Source organism: Physella acuta, unplaced genomic scaffold (assembly GCF_028476545.2).
Source record: "Physella acuta isolate Inbredline_101_S28 unplaced genomic scaffold, ASM2847654v3 ptg002088l, whole genome shotgun sequence".
In the NCBI taxonomy this organism is placed as follows: domain Eukaryota; kingdom Metazoa; phylum Mollusca; class Gastropoda; family Physidae; genus Physella; species Physella acuta.
In genome coordinates, this window is record NW_026733590.1 from 22,589 (window position 1) to 47,501 (window position 24,913).

General features: G+C 40.5%; 1 protein-coding gene across 1 annotated transcript; it reads right to left on the minus strand.

The window, feature by feature from the left end:
- Nucleotides 1-1,024: 1,024 nt before the first annotated feature.
- On the minus strand, nt 1,025-22,660 carry LOC131932104 (protocadherin gamma-B1-like). The gene is made up of 4 exons (XM_059288994.1): nt 22,490-22,660; nt 9,890-12,879; nt 3,816-4,016; nt 1,025-3,230 (listed from the first exon to the last, which is right to left on the minus strand). The coding sequence occupies exons 2-4, from the start codon at nt 12,431-12,433 to the stop codon at nt 2,556-2,558; spliced, it is 3,420 nt and encodes a 1,139-aa protein (XP_059144977.1). The 5' UTR covers nt 12,434-12,879; nt 22,490-22,660; the 3' UTR covers nt 1,025-2,555.
- Between the last annotated feature and the right edge of the window lie 2,253 nt (nt 22,661-24,913).

Genomic DNA, 24,913 nt, shown 5'->3' on the forward strand with positions numbered 1-24,913 from the left:
GGTCTCTATGCCTCTGGGGGGGGGGGGGGTGACACCATTAAGTGCCGCACCGGGTGACACCCGACCTCGCTACGCCACTGCTTTGGTGCACTGTTATTGCAATGTACACACACATACTTAAATATGCATACACTCGCTGTGACTGTGACACCTCTACTGTCACTGTCCTCAATAGTTAACTACACCACTACCTCTACTGCCACTGTACTCAATAGTTAACTACACCACTACCTGTACAGTCACTGTCCTCAATAGTTAACTACACCACTACCTGTACAGTCACTGTCCTCAATAGTTAACTACACCACTACCTCTACTGCCACTGTACTCAATAGTTAACTACACCACTACCTGAACAGTTACTGCCCTCAATAGTTAACTACACCACTACCTCTACTGTCACTGTCCTCAAAAGTTAAATACACCAGTACCTCTACTGTCCTCAATAGTTAACTACACCACTACCTTTACAGTTACTGCCCTCCATAGCTAACTACACCACTACTGTTAGTGTCCTAATAAATTGAGAACTAGACTCAACGTTTTAATTTGACGCCTTCTTCTTTAGGCACCATTGCACCAGTTTCTAGCGTACATAACTTGATACAGTTGCCATCCAAAAGGCCCCGTGTCTTATTTTATAACTTGGATGTATGATGTACACACCAGGCTAAACTGGTTTCAGGTGACATTATGCAAATACCAAGGGCAAGAAAACATACGTCTATGTAACTCCAGCTGACAAAAAATACGGAGGGAAAACGTATCATTTAACTTGAATGTCGTATATTGTAGGTCTGTAGTTGTTCTGTCAAGCGTGGTAAGAACATAGCGATGTTGAATTGGCTGTGTCTATCTGGAAGGATAGAGGGCGATGTAGAGATAATAAGGCTATATATACGCGATGTTTAGTGGGTGTGTTATGAGGATGTCGACATAGGCGTGTGTATTCAAGTGGAAATCCGTTTAGACTGAGAAAGTCAGCTCCATAAAAAATGAATAAAACAAATCGTTTTAAGTTTAATACAAAACAGTTTATTCTCAGTATAAAAAAAAATTATATGTACAGTGATGAAAGAATATTTTGTAAGCAAACGGATGGAAATACACAGGCAGGTTAAATGTTTAACAATGGTTTAAAACGCATGTTATAAGTAACAGGTCATTTAGCTCTTGTTATACAAGCTGCAACGTGTACATGTGTATATGATGGTGTATAAGTACGCAAAGGATTCAAATTTTGCCTTGATTTTGATTGGATGATTTCAAAGCCTCTGTTACACATGAAGGTGGTAGGCAGATAGGTGGGTGGAGGGTGGTAGGGGAAGCTGAAGATAAATATTTAAACAGAATGTTGTGTACACTGTAATAGTAGATGAGAATACTTTATATAAGGTTGAAAATACCCCCTACCCCATCCCCCACCCAGGCCTCAAGTGATAGTTCTGAATATGCCATTTAGATTTTAAGCAACATCTGTCTTTAATCACTAGTGAACACAGTCTACATTGTGTTAAAATATTCATCATTTAATAATATACTGGCTACAGTGTATGGCCTCTAAATTCATAAGCAGCAAGCGTTACATAGTTTACATATATACAGCTACTCAAGCTTAATGCGTCCCTCTATTCTCGGTTTGCTTACGCTGTTCAATTATGGAATGTTATAATTTAAAACAATATAATAACAAGTTCGTTGAGAAGTTACAATAAAGGTACACACGATACAACAAGCACACACAATCATAAATAAGCACATGGTATATGAACACACAATCATATTGGAACACATTTGATACGAACAGACAATCGTATGAAGCACATTTTGAAACGAACAATGTAATCAAAGCATATTTGATACCAGCGCACAACTTTATGAAGCACATTTTGATACGAAAACACAATCTTACTGAAGCAGATTTTTTTTAAACAAACACACAATCGTACTGTAGCACACAGTCCTATCAAGCACCTGTTGAAACAAATACACAATAGCATAGAAGCACGCTTGTTTTGAACACACTGTCGATATGAATCAGATCTGTTCCAAACTTTCATTCAACCACCGAGTCTAACATTGAGACAATGTCCAAATTTTGATTGTTCTCCAGCCTTCTTCATAACATTACAATTTGTCATCAAATGAATTATTACTAATATAAATATGTACATATCAATACAAACTGTCTTTAAAATACTGCCAATTTGGCTTGTTATACCATTTTTTAAAATGTTTTTCTGGCCAACTGCTAGTGTCTTTCGCAACAGGTGAAATGAATATTGCTTGATATTTATTTCCAGTAACAAGGAAACTTAAAAAAAAAACTCATCTGTAAGATCCAAAACATTTTCAGGAAACGAATGTGAAGAAGAATTAAAAAAAAAACAACTTGTAACAATATGGTGGATGTAACAGGAAAGACAAGTGCGAGAAAATACAAGTTTATGACGTATTTAGAAAGCACTAGGTTGAATCAGTTTTTTTATACGTATAAATCTTTGGTTTCGTTTAGACTAGTAAGTCTGGCACAATCGTCTGATGCTACGCTGTAGCTACCGGAAGTGGTTGTGTTCAGATCGCTCTCGTCGTCCCCAATGGAAGTGATGGAGAGTTGGCGAGGTTGGGCGAGATACGACGAGGGGATGTTCTTTTTGAAAGGGGGGTGGTGGCACCGGTGGTGCTTTTTGTTGTTGTTGTTGTTGTGATGGTGTTTGTTGTGGTTGCTGCGGTCTGTGTTGACGGTAGGAGGGAAGTTGTAGCTGGTGATGCGGCGCCTGTTGCTGTTGGTCTTGTACCAGCAGAAGATCAAATTTCTGTGGGGGTCTCTGTTGTTGCTGTTGCGTGAATGAAGAAACGCTGCTGATGTTGTCATGGGACATAGAATGCTGGAAGACCTGTGACGCCCTGAACGGTGGGATTTGATCGTAGCTGACGTGAGGGTCAAACCGCACCGTGTTCGTTTTAGCCTTGGCGCTATTCAACAGAAGAGACGGTCTCTGCATGCGTTGCTGTTGTGGGCAGCTCAACCTGGAGGAGTTCTGTCTGTTGTAGGATGGGAGATCTGCTGAAGGCATCTTGGCTGGAACCGGAGGGGCGGTGGGGATGATGGCGTGTTCCAGGCTGTTGGACATGTCCTCGTCACTTCCGTGGCCGCTATCCCCTGTGCTGGTTTCTGCAGAACTCGTGCTATGGAAGTCGTCGTGCTTGAGGACTTTGACGTCTGGGAGCTAAAAATAGATTTTTTTTTTCCATGTTAGTTTTAGGCAGTAAACTGTAACACTGGATTTAATTTAGAGCTAACTGAATGTATTCAAACAACGCTTGATTAGGTAATTTTGGGCTATTTTTCATTTTGCAATACCATTATAATAGATTCTTCTAAAAAGAAATGAAATGTTACTTGCTAGTAAAAGAAAAATTAACGTTTCTTAATAACTGTAACAGTTATCTTAATCCTAAACACAATGTGAAACATCGTCCTAACTAACCTAACACTCTAAAAAGATAAAACTAGCGACTCAACACCCCCAACTTTTTGGATGAGTCCATTGTGGGAGTCAGGGAGGAAAAATCAAATGCAGCTAAGAATAAGAAGTTCAATACCATCCAGATTGCTATTGTCTGCTTTTATTTAATTAACATCGGGTCTTATAAGTGTGCTAATTAACATCGTGTCTAATGTGCGTGTTACTTAACATCGTGTCTAATGTGCGTGTTACTTAACATCGTGTCTAATGTGCGTGTTACTTAACATCGTGTCTAATGTGCGTGTTACTTAACATCATGTCTAATGTGCGTGTTACTTAACTCACCTGTCTAGTCTGGCCTGTGAAATAATTTTTCCCAGCATCCCCCACTGAGCTGAGACCGGAAGTGAAGGTGGAAACGTTGGAGGACTCGGTCTGGAAACTGTCGTTTGGTCGACTGGGCTTGAGCTGGTAGACCTGGGGCTGGTGGTGGAGGTCAAAGGGCGAGCTGATGTCCTTGGTGGAGAGTTGCTTGCTGGCTGGGGTCTGTGGGTGAGCAGGACAAGCACGTGATCAGTATGGCGGTTTATAGAAACACTAAAGTTGTTATATACAGAACGTGAACATGGAAACATATAGGATACATAAGATAGTATCATTAACGATACACGACATTTTATAGAATCACTACTGCTGTTATTTTCAGAATAATACAAGGGCATGAATACAAACATAAACGATACATAGGATTATATATCATCATTAAACAATGTATATGACATTTGATAGAATCACTAGTGTTGTTATACTCAGAATTACACACAAACATAAAGGATACATAACATTCGATATCATTGTTAACGATGCATGTAACATTGTACAGAAGCACTAATGTTATTATATAGAGTTTATATAAACGCGAGCACAAATACAAACGATTCATATGATGTGGTAATCAAGTAATATGATCATACATATGATGATTTGAAACATAGAATCACGGTTTATGGATAGAAACATACCTAATACACGTTTTTAAATTTGCTATTAAAATTTATACAATTGGGGTTGGAATAATTATAGTAAATTATGATGTTAAAGCTAGTATTGGCATGTGTTTAATAGTGAAAGATGCCCTTAAATTCATGCAATGTCACTTTAAAAGAAGTAGGGGAAAAACATCAATAAGCTGTTTATGAGAGCAAGTGATATTCAATATTTGAGAAAATGGATATGTACAAATTTTGAATATTTGAGAAAATGATGTGTCCAGATTTAGCATATTAAAGAAAATGATGTGTCCAGATTTAGCATATTAAGGAAAATGATGTGCCCAGATATAGCATATTTAAGAAATTATGTGTCCAGATATAGCATATTAAAGAAAATGATGTGTCCAGATTTTGAATAAACATTAACAAATTGGATTTTGTTGTTTCAAATTATATTTTTAAACTAAACCTTTTCAAAAGTTCAGCCCTGTGGCTAACAAAAATATCTTTAAACACGACATTAAGTAAGGCTTCACTTTAGACGTACGTAATCTCAAATAACCCCTCGACTTCGTAATAAAAGCCTAATTTAAGGATCAGATAATGCTAAAATCCACAGCCTGTGTTTGGCGACACTCGAGGTTATGTTGAACAAGCAGATTAGAGTAATTATAGGGATAGATACGCTCAAGTGCTTTGATAAGAAATGCTGCATTCGTTGCAGGTGTCCTTGGTGGTTAAAGTGTAGCCTAAAGTTGCCGTGAGGACTGGGACATTGAAATGTGTGTGTGGGCCAGGTCTTCGGGATATATACATATAAATACATATATATATATATATATAAATAAATATATATACATATATATGTATATATATAAATATATATATATATATACATATATATGTATATATATACATATTTATATATGTATATACATATATATGTATATATATAATATATATAGACAGAGAGAGATGTATATACATGTATATATATATATATATATACATGTATATATATATATATATATATATATATATATATATATATATATATATATATATATATATATATATATATATATATATATATTTATTTATTTAGTTTAATTTATATATATGTTATTAGTTTACTTATTTGTTTAATATTGGCTAAACATTAATATATTTAATTTTCGATATTATACTAGACTCGTGAAAAAAACCTCTAGATAGGACCCTTGAACAATGATCCCTGGATTAAGGTCCCCGAAAAAGATCCTAGATAAGCAATCATGAATAAGAATCCAGGAATAAGGATCCATTAAAAAGGACCCTATTTAAAGACCCATTGATAAGAAGTAAAGCCCCTTGAATCCCAAATCAAGGACCCCTGGATAAGAACCCCTGAAGGGAATCTTAAATGAGGATCCAGTAATAAAGACCCCCATAATAAGGACCCCATAATAAGGAAGTTGTACTTAAGTCCTGCCATCATACGCCAAGCCTAGACATGGATTATCGTCGAAACCCTTGAATTTTGAAAACAATAGCAAGTCTCTCAACACAAAAACTAGACACATTCCATGCAAACACACTCAAGTGTTTAATTCAATTTTTTTAAACACCACTTAGAAATCAAGCGGTGAGTAAACATTGATTTCTTTTAAGTAGGGGAGGGGGTGGGGAACGAGGGGAGGGGTGTAATAAATTGCCTTTAAGGCACAAATAACGAAACAATCTAGGAAACGTTTTTTGTGTATTGAAATTTGCATTTTTTTATATTCCAAATATGGGACATAACTCAATATGAAAAGTACTTAAGCGTCTTGCAACTTCCATTGCAATAGCCAAACTTTTGTGATACATTTTTTATTCATTCAACAGAACTAAGATACTTAAGCGCCCTTGTCACTTGCATAATAATAGCCTAACTTTTGTGATATTGTTTTTAGAGTAGGCTTGCATCACGTGATGTTTGAGTGTTGATCAAGCGGCCACTGGCACAATGCGGTCATTGGCCCGAGGGTAACAATGGAATCAGTTCACGGACTTGAAGCCGGTTGTGCAATCCTCCAGCGTCGGATCTGCCCGTGGGTCGTGTTTGTGGTCCCCGGGGGGGGGGGGGTGGGAACGTCGAGAAAAATTTGATACAAAGTTAGTGTGTTTGTTGTGGTGCAGGGGGGGGGGATAAACAGTCACTGAGGGCAAACGCGCGTCGATGGGGGTTTGAATCTGAGATATTTATAGATGGTGGGAGGGATTAAAGGGGATTAATTCAGCGCTTAACGGGATGTGTGTTTGGGGGGGGGGGGGGGGGGGTGCCTGGGTCGTACTTGGTTCAACTTAAGCGTGTGGTCACTTTTTAGAGCGGATGTGGTTGTATTCTATGTGGTCGTTGGTGGTATTTTTATGGTTGTGTGATGTTACATTTTTGGGGTTGTGATGTGGTTGTTCGTTGCTACATTAGGGCTTATAATGGTTAAGGGGTGTGGCTTTTTTTGTCAAGGAAATTTTAGAAGTTGAGATTTCATTGTCACATAGTCTATATTTCTTTGTTTATTGAGAGGTGCTATTTAGATGATAGTAGTTTGAAGTAAAGATTGACTTATGAATTAGCGATAACGTGAATGTGTTGTATTGTGAAATGTGTGTGTGGTGTGTGGTTATATGAATGTGCATTGTGGTAGTATAAATATGTTATGTAGTAATTTGAATATGTATTGTGGTAGTATGCATATGTGGTATGGCGATATGAATGTGTGTTATGATAGTATACATTTATTGTGATAACATGAATATCTGTTAGTGACATTTTGACGTTTTTTTTTTAAAACATTGAACGGCCGTCGTATCCCGACTTTTCAAATATATGTGTGTTACAAGACTGTATGTGGTACCTTATAACAGCAGATACAGGATTCTATTGTCAACATTATCTCTAGACACATGCCACGTCCCAACACACGACTAGATGTGTCACAATCCTTATCTGTCTACGTTACGTTTCTTAATACGTGTCGCATCTATACATACAGTATATGCACAGTTAGATTGAAATGCTTCCCAACTGTACATAAGGTGTATGCTTTGTTGTCATACAATAAAGTTTATACTGATCTTACTCATCAACGCCATGTAATAAATGAAATATGTTTCAGCGTTTCAGATTTTTACATTAATCATTTGTTCTGAACGTTTATTTGTTTTAAATGGTAGCAAACAGACCTGATGTCGCATTATTTAAAGTCAATTATAGATTGGTAGTCTGAATTATTTTTTTTTATTTAAAGCATCGATTTATTCGTAAGTTCCTTATTACTATGGCTGTTGTCTCAAGCAGATTGAGAAAAAAAGAATGGCCAAGCCTTTCAAGGAAGTTTGCTTCAACTTAACCCCCCCCCCTCACTCTTTATTAAACCAAACCCCTCATTAGCATAATTTAGCGTACTCAACTGGCCAGGTTGCCTTGACATTTAAAAAGCCCTTCCCCGTGGCAAGTCGTTGAAGGGGTCGTGAGTTTGAACGTTAAGAGGGGGCCAGTCAGGGGAAGTTATCGACCCGCCAGGGGAGGTAAGCGGGCAACCAGGGGAAGTAAACGCCGGCTAAGTGCGGATCTAAGTGTCCGGCATGTTTGTCCCTGTCAGTTCCCCGCGGGGGTATTTTATTCCCCCGCCCCTTGTAAACCGATAGAGTTCGTAAACCGATCGAGTTTGTAAACCGTTTGGAGTTTGTTTGCAGACTAAACCGTGTACCTAGCTGTGAGAACCCTGACAATTTTTTTTTTAATTCTTTCCTCGGTCGCTGGGGGTAAGGTACACAATTGGTCAACGGTCGCTGGACAACACCAACGGTCGGGTCGAGATTCCTCGACCTGACACGACGGGGGGGGGGGGGGGGGGGGGGGTGACGTTTTGTCTACAACTGAAAGCTAACATGTCGGGGCTAATCTGTCGCCGTCCTGCCCATTGTCAAGCGAGCACTTGTCACTTTTGTACACACATTTAGGGAAGACGTGTCGCTTGGGTACCCAGTTATCGCCCTTTATTTAGAGAGAGGTTTCCATTTACCGTATAGATCTAGTTAGATCTAACGCATACTATTACTACTTTAACTTATTTCCTTTTGGCTTACACCCGTACATATTATTCGGCTCTTAGTAGTAAGAACAAGAAAATGGTTAATATCGTATTAAATGTAAAACAAATGTATAGAAAAACATATCAAAACTGGAAAGGGGTAAAATTAAAATTTCACGAATGATAGCAGTGACTCTTAACATTGGCTCCATCGAGCCCCAGCGGTTAGGTAAGTCAGTCTCACGGTGTTCGGCGGAGGTCGAGACACACCCAACTCATATGATTCACGATCGCATTTTTAGCAATGCGGACGATAGATCTATTTAGAAGGGCTCAGTGGATGCGCATATAAATGGGGTTCGTTACCTCTAAAAAGATTAAGTACAACTACTATAACGAAATATGAAACTTTAAATAATAACTGTACATACACATAATGACTGGTATTGTCTTAACTTAAGTACCTATTTATACACTAGGTATATGGATACAGATTGATGTAATGTTTTATTCATTAAGTGCAAGATATACAACATGTAGCACTCGAGTATACATGTTTGGGCTAACGAGAAGTGGTTTAATAACCCAACAAAGAATATTAAGTCCAACATTTGCATTTTCATCACGTTTTTTTTTTTATTATAAGGCTAGAGGCCACCTCGTTTCGGCAGAAAGGCTCGACGATCGATTTTCCCAATTTCAACGTCCAATCCTTAATTGCAAAAGCGCATTGAGGATCAGTCCACATGCGGAAGCGGAAACGTTTTTCGATTTTTATTTTTGGACATGCGCACGAGGCTTCTCTGTGGTGATGAATGGAGATTTTTTTAGTTCTGTTTTCTAACATTTTTGTTTTCTTTAACTGTCTTTTTCTCTTCTATTTTAGAACTTTTAACATGGAGGGCGTTGGCGTTAAATAATAGAGGAAAACTTCTACAGAAGATGATTGTAACCTAATATGTGTGTATATGTGTGTATGTGTGTAAGTGTGTAAGTGTGTAAGTGTGTATGTGTGTATGTGTGTAAGTGTGTATGTGTGTATGTATGTATGTATGTGTGTGTTTGTGTGAGTGTGTGTTGTTGTTGTTTAGCGCATGAAGTAATTGTGATTCTGGGCCACACTAGAATCTATAAATCGCATAACATCTCTCTTAAATTAGCTATATTTTACATATAGCTGTCACATGAAACAGTTACAGCACACACAAAAAAGAGAAAGTTAGGGGTACTGTTTAGGGTTAGGATCAGTTTCAGAGTAAGAGAGTTGTTAGAAATATGAGTTATGATTATGTGATGCGTTAGCTAGAGATACTAAACAATGAAATCACATAGGGTACGGTAAACCCAATTGTACTGAGACAAGACTTACCGCTGGGTCGTACTGTCGATTCATGTCCCGGCCCTCCCCGTCTTGATGACGGCTGGGGCAGCAAGAAGAACTGCCGTACTGCATCTTCCTCTGCCGGTCCACACGCCGCATGACGCATAGGGCGACCAGCACGGCGCCGGACACGATGACCGTGAAGCAGACGATACATGCCACGATCAGCACGTTCTGGTCAGCCAGGACCTTGCTGCTGGCGGCCACGGGTTCCGTCTGGACGACCACCAGCACCGTCCCCGTCGTCCACATCACCGGATTGCCTTGGTCCGACGCGTTGATCGTGATGGAATACGTTCCGACATCCGCTAGAAGAATCGCTCTGTTGGCGATTAACCTGCCGTCAATTTTACCAATGCGAAACAAATCCGACGCGTTGGAAGCAACAATGCTGTAAGTGATCCAACTGTTTTGAGAATCTTCTTGATCTAGATCACTTACTTCCAACGATAACAAGGTAGAATCGGCTTCGATAGGGATGTTCACATAAGCCGAGGAGTTCTGAGGGCCGGGGAATATAAAAGAAGGTCGGTTGTCATTCATATCCAGGATATCCACAGTCACCTGCGTGGATGAGGATAACTTTGGTTGACCGTTATCGGTTGCGATGACGATAAACTTATAGTCACTTCTGCTTTCCCTGTCGAACCGGTCCAAGGTTAAAATCCTGCCGTCTTTGGTCACGGAGAATGGGATATCGTCTGGGTAACTGACAGGTCTGACCGTGAACGTGATTTCCCCGCCCTCCTCCAAGTCTGGATCCACCACGCTCAGGTTCCCCACCATGCTATCCTTCTCTCTGTTCTCGTAGATCTGAAACTTGTAGTTGTCTTGGGAAAACTTTGGGGCGTTGTCGTTCACGTCTAAAATGGTGATGACGATTGTCGTTACGCCGGTGAGCGGAGGGGTGCCTTTGTCTACGGCTAAGGCTTTGAATTCGTATCTTGATTGTTCTTCTCTGTCGAAAACACGGTTAGCCCTAATGACGCCGTTGGTTGGTGATATTGTGAAGTTTCCTCCTTCATTGATGAGTCTATATTCTATATGAGAGTTTTCATTTACATCAGCGTCAAGAGCGTTGACTACGAGTACTGTATCGCCTTGCATGTTGTTCTCGATAATCTGGGCATCGTAGTTCATGCGGGGGAAAACTGGTGGGTTATCGTTGATATCAATGACGGTGATTTGCACAGAGGCGGAGGCGCTGAGGCTGGGGGTGCCTTGGTCCTGGCATACGATGGTCACATTGTGTACAGCGGTGGTCTCGCGGTCAAGGGGTCGAGCGACCATCAGCTTGTAGGAGTAGCTGCTCAGCTGTTGTAGCTGGAAGGACGGCTCCGCGCTGGCGCAGGAGACGTTGCCGTTTTTTCCAGAGTCGGAGTCGTCGACGGTGACCACCGCCACGACGGAGCCGACAGCGGATGCCGTCTCAGGGGCGGTTCCTTTAGGGTAGTCATTGATCTGGACCAGGTTAAGCGTGACGACGGGTTGGCTGTTTTCCGTGTCGAGGACGGTCACGTTGACTAATGCCTGGTTGGATTTTGTCGGGGATCCGTTGTCCTGGGCGTCGATGTGGATCTGGTAGTCTCCGCTGGGCAGGGCGCTCTTTAAAGTCAGAGACCCGGTTGTCAGGTTGACCGCGATCTTGTCTCTAATGTCCACGCGGTTGCCGGGCTGGATGGTACTCAAGCTGTACACGACGCGTCCGTTCTCGCCAAGGTCAGCGTCCGTGGCCTTGACCCGGATGATCTCATACCCGGCCTGGGCTGTTTCGTTGAACACGGCCGTGTAGACGACGCTAGAAAACACGGGAAAGTTATCGTTATCGTCGCCCACTATAATGTTCACCGTCAACGTGCCGCTTCTCTTGGGGGTCCCTCCGTCCCTAGCAACCAGGTATAACTGGTACCTGTCCAGTGTTTCTCTATCCAGCGGCTGGCTCAGGACTAAACTCACCCGGACGGTGCCGATTTGATTTGTCGAGGTCACGACCCTAAACACCTCAGACTCGGGCTCTAGGCCGTATGTCTTCACGCCGTATGCCTCACTCATATCCGCGTCATTGGCAGACAGGAGGGGGGAACTAAACCCAGGTGGGGACGCCTCGTTGATGGTGAGGTTGAAGACAGATGGGCTGAAGTACGGGTCATTGTCGTTGATGTCGGTGATGATGACTTGTACTGACAAGCTTTGGAAGAAGCCGTTAGGTCCGCTGACCGTCACAGTCAACGGGTATTTACAATCGACCGCCATAGGGCACAGTTTCTCCCTGTCTATTCGTTTAGCGAATGTTAGGTTTCCATTGATGTTCCCCAGGGCAAAGTTGTCGTCTCCTCCCAGGATATTGTACCTGAGAGATGGCCGGTCATCTTTGCCGACCATCTGGGTCACAATCTGACTGCCGGACACGCTGCCCACAAACTGACCAGCCGGTTGCTCTTCCTCCTGTGTAAACGTCAGCATTGTCTGTTGACAAGTGGCGATGGACAGGACCTGGAATGAAACCAACAGCATCCAAACCTGTCTAGCCATGGCTGAAACTGTCGACCTCACTCACAACAATCCGAGTTTTTAGATCCTTCTTGAAATGCCAACAACTGTTCACCTTATAGAATTATAGTCTGCGTTTCAGTACCAGAAATTAAAACTTCTCTTAACTGTCCATAATCTTAATACAAAAAACAGGTTGTCTATTTCAGACAACTTCACATAGGACATGTAATGTGTCAGCTTCGTTGTATGATTCAGTAAATATCAAACCTAACCACATCAGACAAAGTAAGTCGTGAGTAATTAGGTCCAGCAATATGTGACGCTCATAATAACTGTGAGCGCAATCAAGTCGTTAGCGATTGACCTAGAGGTTAATGACTGCAGATTTAGACCTTGCAGTGTGTAATGGTGGAGGGTTGCGCGCCGTGGTGTGATGTAATTGCCGTGTGGGGATTCCCGATTCTAATGTCACTTTCTGTGGAAACCTGATAGAAGAGAAAGAAAAATGTAGATGGTCAAACAGATTGCATAACAAGACATTAATTGTCACATCAAGTACTCTCAAACATTTTTTTTTTAAAGTCAGAGTAATTATAGAAAATTTTACTATTTCTGCTTATTATTAGTCTATGATATAATAAATCGTTGTCTAGCTTTAAGTTTGGGAATCTGAATATGAGTATGTTCACTCGTATAACTACTCCCCTCCCCTCCCCCCCCTACACACATACAATACACGTATGTGCCCAAGCTATCATTTTAACAACACTCAACAAACAAGAATCGTATTAAGAAGTTGAATAACCATTCCATTTGTTTTAATTGTCTAGATCTTTAAGACATTTGATGAATATCTTGAAGACTTTTGCGCACGAAAAAGCCGGGAAACACGTGATACATTCCACGTGATACTGACCTCTTGTTTTACAGTGTATGCAACGACCACATGAGATGTAGGATACTAGACACACAAACGTGATTATTCACTTACAAAAACAGAAAATGAGATTCTATTTATTTTCGCATCACCCAAACACACAAGACTTTGTATTCATTTTAAACCGTGTGAAATAAAATTACATTTGTTTGTTACCAAACTTACCCAAAAATACGAAATAAAAATTAACAATAATTAGCAAACACATCACAGAAAATCATCCAACGGTGAACCTAGGTTGTTGAGGAAGTGAGAAACACAAAGTCCTGGTGTCGTATTGTGTGTTGGGGTGCCGGGCTCCTTGCCCTGTGGACATTACGGTTACCGCGGGTGGAAAGACGGGTTGTTTTGGTTTTCCTCGGCTTTTGTTCCAGGCTACCCCCCGGCATCAATGTCAGGCGAGAAGCTGACCTAATTGTAACCGGGTCACACCGTTTCGTCACGATGTATGACGCCAGCCTCCCGCAAGCATTTTCTGGGCCAATCGCAGAACGGGAGCGTTGGCTCTCTAACGCCAGCCTCCTTTCTTCTCAGTAAAACTCCTCAACTGTCATCCCATCATCAAGTAATTTTCAAAGAAAAAAAAATCGCCAGATTTAAGATTCAAGTCTTTGTTTAAAGTTTAGCCTAGGAGAGAAAGAGAAAGTGAAGGAGAAATAAAAGAAAGAGAAGGGGATGGAGGGGGGGGGGGGGGTAAAAGAAAGAAATGGTACCACGATCCTAACAGACAAGATCACAATGTTGACAAATTCGCGGGAATACCCGATGGTAATTTGGCTACTTTCGGCTCTGTCAGTCAAACTGTTTTCGCATCGTTTAACCATTAGCCACTTCAGCGTCCGGCGTTGTGTCCGGCATGACGTATGACACATGACTGATAGGTCAATGGAATGACCGCTGTGTATTATCCCCCAATCTAATGGGTATTTCCATAACTGTATAATACCTCCATCTGATGGGCATTTCCATATTGAAGACATACGCGGAGTAAGTTTGTTTGTCGTGGTATTTGGACGTGGCCAGGTAATAGAATTTGTTTGACGTGATAGTCAGTGCTGCCAGTTGGTAGAATGTGACTGTCACGATGGTCACTGACTGACCAGGACTGAGAACGTCGAATGTCAGCTGTTCAGTGTTGAGCCAATCAGATTTGGGCTTGCCAGGTATTCGTTCAATGCATTCTGAATACACAAAATAGAATCAACTAGAAAAATAAAGCTCGGAACACTGCATTGACACCAGCGTCTTCTTAAATAAAACAGTCTTGAATTAAATTAATAAAACTATTTTGGCCATTTTTAAAAAAAGATGTTTATAGGTTTGTTACAGAACAATAATTGTTTACTGTAGATAAATGACAAGAACACTTAATTAGTTCCTGATAGTCCTGTTTTGTTAATTAAATATCTGGGCGTTGTGTTATAATTACGCTAATTAAGACACCGATAATCAGCTACGTGAGGTAATGATAATAAAAAAGAAACATACAGAGATGATTTGTAAGTCAGAAGATGATAGAAAGGGGTTGCATTTAGAATAATTTTTATTGTTAGAACTATCCTCGTTGGTAGGATGGTAGAACACATGACTGTTAACACAAAAGTCTCGATTTCGAATCCCAGTTCGTATCCGTGTAATGTCCCTGCGTCTATCCAGCTCTGATGGGTACCTGACTCACTTTAGGTAAAGTAGTAAGGGGGCTAGGCATAGTACTAAGCACATTATCCCTTCATATGTCAAGGTCACTCTATGTGATTTCCTACTTCACCTGCATGGTAGACCGTCAGATTCGAAAGGATACTTCAATTTAATAAAGTCAGCTATTACGTTGGTTAAAGGGGAGGGGAGAGTATGAGATTGTGTGGGTGTGAGATTGTGTGGGTGTGAGATTGTGTGGGTGTGAGATTTTGTGGGTGTGAGATTGTGTGGGTGTGAGATTGTGTGGGTGTGAGATTGTGTGAGTGGAGGTGTTCAGAGGTAAGGGGCGGGGCGTCTATGGCAGCATAAGATAACTATGAGATAACAATAACTGCCACACACACACTCACACACACACACACACACACAAATGTGGGGCCCCCACCTGGAGCCAGCCAGAGGGTGTGTCCCCGGGAAGATGTCTCACGGGCTGGGACCGACCTTTACCCCCGGGCAGGTGTGTCCCACAAAATGACAATAACTAATTGTTGATTACACTAATGAAGGATATAAATAACATCGTTGTAAGAGGTTTTTTTTAATTGCTACTGCCTTTTTATGTAATCTGTAACAAGCTATTTCGTTTTCTAAAGTAAAAGAAAAATACCCCTCGAATGATTGTGTTTAACTCGCCATTAAGGTGAAGATAGGTTTAGAAATTGTGTAAGAATTAGGAATTATGGTGAATCTAGGGATTTAGGTTAAAATAAATTTTACAATTAGTGCTAGCGTTACGGCTAGGTTAGGGTTTCTATAAAATAGTACCAAAAATATCCCTACGCGTTTTAAAAAAAAAACTTAATAAATCTAAAATTATGGAAGTCAATAGAGGTGGCTAAAGTTAACTCTTATATTTCTAAACTCTGCAGGGCCAGGCAAGTGTATCCAATGGATACATGTTTATCCAGTGGACTTAATCCCTGACACATTCGCTTGTCCAGCCAATGGACATTGGACAAACAACAAGCCTCGGTGTGGCGCGGGCTATTTTTCCTGTCACCCCCGACAAAAAGGGCGATAAGCGTCAAGAAGCGACCGGCCGGATACGTCTGCTGAAGAATCTGACAGAGTTGACAGCCCTTGGATGTTTGCTTGGCTGTGATAAGTGCGGCTCAACTGGACGCCCGCAGGGGGCGTTAAGATCGCAAGCCGCTCAGTCCGGGGATCGGCTCTAGGCTAAATGACCGTAGCAAGGTGTATGTGTGTCTGTGTGTGTATGTGTGTGTCTGTGTGTGTCTCTGTGTGTGTCTGTGTGTGTATGTGTCTGTGTGTGTATTCGTCTGTTTTGCTTACTGAAGTTTGTGTTTGTTTGTGTGTGTGTTTTAATGGTAATTCGCAATTATCACATTCTATGTAGATCTAGTCTAAAATAGATAAATAATTATCGCGATTTTGTGTAAAAACGAGTCAGTAACAACACCTAGCTCAAAACGAACCCTAACTTTATCCTTGACATTTACCTTGACAAAAAAATCTTGTTTCTTGATTTCGGGGTTAACACAATAGAATTTTATTTAAAAAATACATAATGTAATAGCAAAAATATATACATAAAAACATGTTTATTTTTTTTTAAATTATACCAAAATATATTTGAACTAAATGAAATGTACTTTTTGAGCTGCCTTTGAAAAAAAAAATTACAAACTTTCGCAACAGTCACTTAATAGCAACATATTTTATAACAAAGTAACAATGTGCTATTATTAGAGACGGCCTAATTTCTTGAATTAAAACAACAAACGAGTGGCTGGATTGCATGGGAGTGCCCTTGACCTCCTTTACACCCCCCCCCCCCCCCCACCGGCTGACGAATCTGGAAGCCAACCAGCACCCAGCATCGCTTTGTCTTTTTTTTCTGCAAGAAGTCACAGGCAGTGGCCTAAGCGCCTCACCCCTCGGGGGACGTGCAGGACTCACCCTCCCACCCCCACACGCCTCCCACATGCAAAAACTACCCTTGCTATTTTTACCAAAGCATCACATAATGCATCCATCGACTGAAACACCCTATTTATCCATTGCTATTTTTACCAAAGCACAACATAAAGCATCCATCGACTGAAAACATACCCTATTTATCCATCACGAACAGTCCACGAACTTAGCACCATCTTCTTATCGGGAGATAATATTTGTTTAACACTCTATACAAGAAAATATTTAAAGTAAACTTTAGCTTTAGAATTTCCCCCCACACTTTCTCTAAAGTAAACTTTAAACAGATAACTAGTCTGACATCCCATATCCCATGTTTGCGCAGGCGTATCTTCAATACTTTCCCCATCGTTCATTACGTCACACCATTTTTCAAAATGTATGCGTGTCAAAGAAGCGTTGAATTCTCGACATCAACTTTACACTTTCCATCTAGTTTATTCAAGCAATCAAACACACAAATCCGTAATCAACTAATTACCTCTTCATCAACACCTTTAACAAAACTCATCGAATCAACTTCGAGTTAATTACGGCTCTATGTTAATTACGCCCAGCCATTCAGATTTTCTTAGCACGTCTTCCAGAGGACGAACAAGGGGAAAAAATATGGTAATTCTGATGAAGAGTTCTTTATGCGTTTTCTGTTACCATGGCAACGCGCAATTATCGCCAAGCGTGTTTCCTGATTATTTTTTTTTAAAGCCGAAATCTTCAGCGAAAAGGGGAAATAATCTTTGCTGGCTGGTGACTAAAGTATGACGGAGACAAATTGTCTATACAAGAGTTTGTGTTCGAGAGGTTGTCGCAGCGATGATAAGAGGAAGGGGGAAAGTGAATAGGAGAGGATGGGGGAGAATAAATAAACAGGGAGGGGGGGGAGAGATAGGGACGGGACAGATAGGGACGGGGATAGATAGGGACGGGGTAGAACAAACGGAAGGGCGGGGCGATGTGATGTTGAGGAAAATATGGGGATTAAGTGATGCGTTCATAGAGGTTCGACTGGGGAGATCTAGATATGGGTAAACAAAATAGGGCCTAGACAGACCGAGGAGGGCGTGTATATACAGACATTATGTAAACATCAAAACTTCATAAATCCAACTATATATATATATATATATATATATATATATATATATATATATATATATATATATATATATATATATATATATATATATATGTGTGTGTGTGTGTGTGTGTGTGTACGTGGTTTTGTGTGAGTGAGCGTGAATATGAATAAAAAACAAGTGGATGAACACACGGATGAACGAATAAATAGACAAACGAGTACATTTCAAACATCGTCACAGACAGAATATCGACAATATGCAGACGGACGAACGCCTCCTCTACCAAATAAAGTCATCTACATCAGCCTCAATCTGATTTCACCTCACTTGGTAAACTTCTCACCCTGATTCACCTTACTTGGTGAACCTCTGATTCTAATTCACCTTACTTGGTAAACCTCTGATTCTGATTCACCTTACTTAGTAAACCTCTGATTCTGATTCACCTTACTTGGTAAACCTCTGATTCTGATTCACCTTACTTTGTAAACCTCTAATTCTGATTCACCTTACTTAGTAAATCTCTGATTCTGATTCACCTAACTCGGGATTAACTTTATTGCTCTACACCTAAACATCCCATAATTTATGACCGTCTTAGTATTCACCTCCACGCGCAATCACGTGACTCGACTGCTAGAAATAGAATAATAAACAAACGGCCAGCCAATCGTTCGATGCTTTATGTTGTTAGAGAGATAGTGTGGTAAAATGCGATGGGGGAATGTGCGAGGTACTTAAACTATGAACGAAAATACTTGACATTTTGTTGCAGGGCTGTCATAAATCGATTGGGGTGGGGTTGAAGTTGATGTCGAGTGTGTGTGTGTGGGGGGGGGGGGGGGGAGTAAACGGGACGGGATTGTATCCTTGTGGGATAACATGGGATGGGATTTGGGATCACATGGGGTGGTGTAGATTGATCTGTGTCCAGAATAGAAATATGGGATTTAAGGATCGATCGTGTGGGGTAGGGATTAGATATGGTAGGGTGGGGGTTGGAGTCCTAAGGCTTAAATTTAGTGAGATGTTGGAAGATTAGTTTTAAATAAAGATTTAAATCGACTACAAAAAAAAACCAATACTATAAACTAAAGTAATTCATCATTCGGATATTTCAATGTTCATCTTAGAAATGTGTATTTTAAGAACCCGACTACCTTTCTATAACATATCAGGAATATAAAAACAATAAAAACTATTAATTTAAATCCTATCGGATATTTCAAACTTCGCCTTTATTTTGAGAATCCATACTGTCTTCTACAATCACTTCTAAAAATAGCATATAAAAACAAACCACTAATTAAAGACCACACAACCTCAAGGCTGAGTACTGCTTGCAGCGTGCACTCACTCGCCTATCGATCGGCATGCACGCGAGCTGCCGCACATGCACGAGTGAGTGACTTCCATAGACACGAGAAGACAGCGATTATATCAATTATAGAGAGGACATGCAGGTTTAGGTCGAGGATCGTAGAGTGCATTACTTCACGAGAGAGAGAGAGTGGCTTCTTGTTGGCGAAAGTTCGCCGTGAATAAGGAAAACATCAACTTTCACTTAGGAATAGGCCTACATAGAGAACAGTCACGCCGCTGAACATCTTAGTCAAAGGCGTAGCCATAAATTATGGATGGTTAAATGTAGCCACCTCCCCTCTTACATATAAAAAGAACCGACAGATATGAACGGTGCAACACCACTGCATACTGTCATGTCTTAACTCATACGTTGGACTCTGCGTGGCTGTTATATGAACGTAATGGGTTCCCCAAGGCCGTATTAATTCATGGTCATGATGGTCACTTGGAAGAAGAAGCAAGGGATGCTGGGATAACGTGGGATCAACTAAAGAGAGCAGCCAACAGGAGCAGAGTCGGGTGGAGAGGAGTAACTGTAGCCCTTGCTCCTGATGGGCACCAAACAGATAAGTCTAGTGGTTACTTCAGTATCTCATCATAGTGTAATGGGCACTACATGGAGCATATAGCCTAACATTTAACTTAAGTACTGCAAGGAACCCAATAAGCATAGTATCTAAATTTAAATTAAAAATACAAATTTTAAATGAGGCAACCAAATAACTATTCTGTTATCCTAAAAAAAAATTGAATTTTAATCGTATGGGGCTTCGGTACAAGGGGATAAATCAGTAGCGTAGCGAGGGGGGGGGGGCGGGGGGGGGGGACGACACATGTAACCGGGCGCCGACCTTAGGGGGCGCCAAAATGGGTTGGAAAAATAAATGGAAAGGTTGGGGGGGGGTGCAAATCGAAAGTTTGAGGGGGGGGGATGCAAATGGAAATATCGAGGGCGGGGGGGGGGGGGTGCAAATCGAAAGGTTGAGGGGCGGAGGGGTGCCAATCGAAAAGTTTGTCCCCGGGTCGCTACGCCTCTGGGATAAATAGGTGGGGTGTTGGGGTGGTATAGATGTTAAAGCAGTCACGCCTCAATGACTCTACAAGAAGTTCTTGTCAAGAGGTAGGAGGAAAAATTACAACGTTTTCTTCCGTGATGACGTCACAAGTTTCAGACGAGAGCTTAATTAATTAGATCTCTGCCAGAGGTCAAAACGTTTTCCTTGTATTTTATTTTTAGAAAGCGGTTTGTAGCTAATAAATAACCTGTAGCACTTTAGGGTGTCTGCCTATCATTTATCAGAACATCAACTTTAAAATCCGCAGATAAACTTTAAACAGCTCCTGTGTTTCATTTAATTGCACCACCACAACACAGGGTCTTAATTTCAACATCGTGTGGTCAATTGTTTACACTTTGTAGCTAAACAACACTGTAATACGAATTTTTTTTATAAATCAGCATACGAATTATTTCAAAGATGGTGGCAACCCCGTTCAACAGTAAAAGTTAGAAAAGAGAAGAAGAAAAAAAAGTATATTAATATCGAAGAAAAACAAAACACTATATCGACCCTGGCGAGTTCAGTTTATAATTGGCTTCATTGTAAGCTTAGTATCGCAACGTAATGTGTATGTAAATTTGCCCATAATCAAGCCACAAGTAGAGATGTAGGCTTAGCTCATAGGCTGGGTACGTTTAATCAACAGTAGGCCAACTCAACCGTTTACGGTTGGTCGATTTTAAGTAACAACAAACCTGATAAATTCTACATCAACTCAAACACCTGTGTCTTAAGACATTAATTTTACATCAAACCAAATACCTGTCTTAAGACATAAATTCTACATAAACCCAAACACAGCTGTCTTAAGACATAAGTTCTACATCAACCCAAACATCACTGCCATAAGACAAATTCTACATCAACCCAAACACAGCTGTCTTAAGACATAAATTCTACATCAACCCAAACACTTCTGTCTTAAGACATATATTCTACATCAACCCAAACACAGCTGTTTTAAGACATAAATTCTACATCAACCCAAACACAGCTGTCTTAAGACATAAATTCTACATCAACCCAAACACGGCTGTCTTAAGACAAATTCTACATCAACCCAAACACGGCTGCCTTAAGACCTCCTTCCACTTGCTACTGAAACCAAACCCGAGAAACATTTAAACCAGAACACTTAACACCAGCCGTCATAAGACTTCGTGTCTGTCCTGACGTCTCCCAATGGTCATCGGAGAGTCTGGAACAATGACGTCAACAAGTTGGGAGACGGCTGAATGGAACCGTGCTGGGCAAGAGTTCTAAGAGAAACCCTTTAATCGAAGTACTAGATTGGAAGACTTTCTTGAAAGAAGAACTACAGCAATGTTTGCTCACTAGTTATGTGTATTGTATGTGTATTGTAAATTGTAGAACTACAGACATGTTTGCTAATGTGTATTGTAAAACGTAGACTTACAGCAATGTTTGCTAACGAGATATGTGTTTATAAAGCGTTGGACTACGGTAATGTTTGCTAACTAGTTATGTGTATTATAAAGCGTTGGACTACGGCAATGTTTTGCTCACTAGATCTAGATCTAGATACGTGTATTCCGATTTTCCAAAGCTTGTTTTTTTTTTTGGCTAAAGGAACTGCATAAAGTTGTGAAAATAACCTACTGTAAGTATATTTGATTTAGTCTTTTTTTAAACCTTTCTTTTTACTTACACAGTTAAAAAACTGTATTATCCAAGATAAATAATAATAATAAATGTTGAAAAGAGGCTGATAAAAAAAAGCATAAAAATACTGAAAAATTTCGACTGCTGGGACTAGCTCTGTCGTTTTAAAAATTTGTTTGAAAAACGAATTTAAAAAAAATAATTTAAACCATATAGATCTACAGTCTATAGTTAACTTTCTTAAATCTTAAAGTTATGACTTAATTAACGAAAAAAGGAAGTGTAAAAATAGAGACGAAAAACCCATTGATGGATCCTGTTGAATGCGTCTACATTCATCTCAAATCTTGTAAAAATCAAAATTTTCAAACAGATGGATAGAAAATATACTCACATCAACTTGCAAACGATGTATAACCACACCCTGTTACTCCGATATCCGCCGCATATTTTCTAATTAAAATTAAAATCCAATGAAAACAAACCAAGTTCCCATCTATCACTGACTTGTTCACTCAGCAGACGACCAGCCAGACTAGCGCGACCTGCCGTACCTAAGCCCGCTAAATGTGGAGGCCCGTGGAGCTACGTCTGCCCACGATGAACCCTATTGTACGTTGGCCCGCTTGCTGCGGCCCCACGACACGCGAACGGTGCGACACATGCTTAGGATACCTCGCGACCCACGAGTTGGTGGGGGGACGGGGAATCCGCGCATCACTAGACTTTACAGGTGAAAGAAGGAGAGCTTAATTTCTTAGGGAAATATACGGAGAGTAATTTCCCCCTCTGGGGAGAGGAAATGGACCGTGTCGCTTTTGTTTATTGATCTGAAGATAACCCCGCCTCCTGGTATTTGCGACCAATCGTGATTTATAAAAAACAATAAAATGTAAATATCTAGGCTAAGTCCTGGATCATACTTGTAACATGAGTAAGCCTAAACGAATTGTCTAAAATCAACAAAAACAAGCTTTATCAATTCAATCTTTTTTATTTTGCGAATTTCTTGAACATTTTATTTCGCAATTTACGTCTATTAATACAGTTGTTTCTATTTAGTAAAATGAAACGTATGTAGTAAAAAGATATTAGTTTCACCAAGAATCATTTGTTGCTGGGTAGAGTTGCCATTGTTTCTGTTGTGGAGAGGGCGGACAAGTCATTTGAGCGTACCGACAGGATAGGGGTCGTCCATAAATGACGTCACACTCGTAGAAGGAGGGGAGTTTCCGTAATTTTGTGACGGTGTTGGATGAGGGGGAGGGGGTTCAGATGGTGTGACGTCACAATTTTGCATTATAAAAAAGAAATATTAGAAAACGACTTTCAGACGTTATTTCGCTTAAAAATTAGCAATTGATTAAAATACTCTATGTTGACAGAGTTCAGACAAGATTTTGGAAAAAATATACATGTTTTAAGAAAAATTCAACTGCAATTTTGAGGGGGGTTGTAGTTGAGAGAGAGAGAGAGAGAGAAAAATGGGAAAGGGTTGATAAATTTAGGGGATGACGTGGATATTATATGTAAATATGCCTAGATGTATCGTATAATGCTTAAAAAACTGGAAAAAAAAAGGTTGTTTTTTTTTTGGGGGGGGGGGGGGGGGCAAAAGCTGCTAATTAACGAGTCTTCATTTTAAAAGCGCACATGTATTTAAAAACAGTTTTGTGTGTTCTACATTTTGAGACAACTGTGTAGGCTACGTTGTTTTTTAATCGAGAAAGGAAAAAAAAGAAATATTTACAACAAAACTAAAACAATAATAATTGCATCTTGACAGCAACGCGTGAATAGCTCGCACTACTCGGTTCTACTTAGAGACTAGGAAGTTAGTTTCGCTTATAACGATAGTCTAAAACTAACCCTGACTCTAAACCAAACCTTTTATCCGAACGTAAGCCTGTCTGTCACTAACCCAAAAAAATATAAACCTAACAGCTTCATCGATATATTTTTTAAAATGAAACTTGATATTATACTGTAGTGTCCTGCCAACTGTAATAGAAAAAACGAAAGTTTAGTATTCAGTCTGACGCTTCAACTATTTTCTTTCTTAGTTGAAATTAATGAAATAAACATTTTTTCTAGCCTCGTATTGGTGATATAAAAAATGTATGAAGAGATTCTGTATAATGGGGATGGATGAATGTGATGGGTCGCGGGATTTTGTTCTCATAACGTCGCTCCCACACCTGGGTGGGTGGGGGAAAGGGGAAAGTGAAACTCTGGCCCGGGGGTCTCAGACTTGTGGGCGTGAGCCGGGTGTAATTAGGAGACAATTAGTCGGGGGAGGGGGTGGTAATTGGCCCGCGGTCGCTATTGTACAACATTGCGCGCTGTAATTTTCTTCAGCGAGCTTGAGGGTATGGCGCTCGGTAAACGGTACGATGTAGAGAGGCGGTTGTACGGCGGGTAGTTTGTATGCTACAGGGAGATGGCAAAAGTGAGTTGAAATTTGGCCGCCCCCGATTGTATGTTAGACGCCCATTAGTTAGTCTTCTGTGTGGAGTGAGTTGTGTATGCTCGGCAGTTTGCCATGGGGAGATGGCGAGCGTGAGTTACACGCAGGCTAACCGGTAGTTAGTCTGCTATTCGGAGAAAGATGTACTCCCGGTAGCAAGTTTGCTGTGTGGAGTTAGTTGTTCTCTAGGTAGCTAGTCTGCTGTATGAAGTGGGTTCTACTCCTGGCAGCTAGTATGTTGTGAGAGTTGTACTCTAGGTAGCTAGTCTGCTGTAGGGAGTGTGTTCTACTACTGGTAGCTAGTATGCTGTGTGGGTTGTATTGCCAATAGTTCGTCTGCTACGCGGACTT

What these genes read in the sequence shown, in the direction of transcription:
- LOC131932104 (XM_059288994.1), bottom strand. Translation starts at nt 12,433, where the DNA reads ATGGCTAGACAGGTTTGGATGCTGTTGGTTTCATTCCAGGTCCTGTCC. An exon ending in ATCGACAGTACGACCCAGCG is followed by an intron (nt 4,017 to 9,889) that starts GTAAGTCTTGTC and finishes GCTCACCCACAG; the next exon opens with ACCCCAGCCAGCAAGCAACT. An exon ending in TCACAGGCCAGACTAGACAG is followed by an intron (nt 3,231 to 3,815) that starts GTGAGTTAAGTA and finishes ATCTATTTTTAG; the next exon opens with CTCCCAGACGTCAAAGTCCT.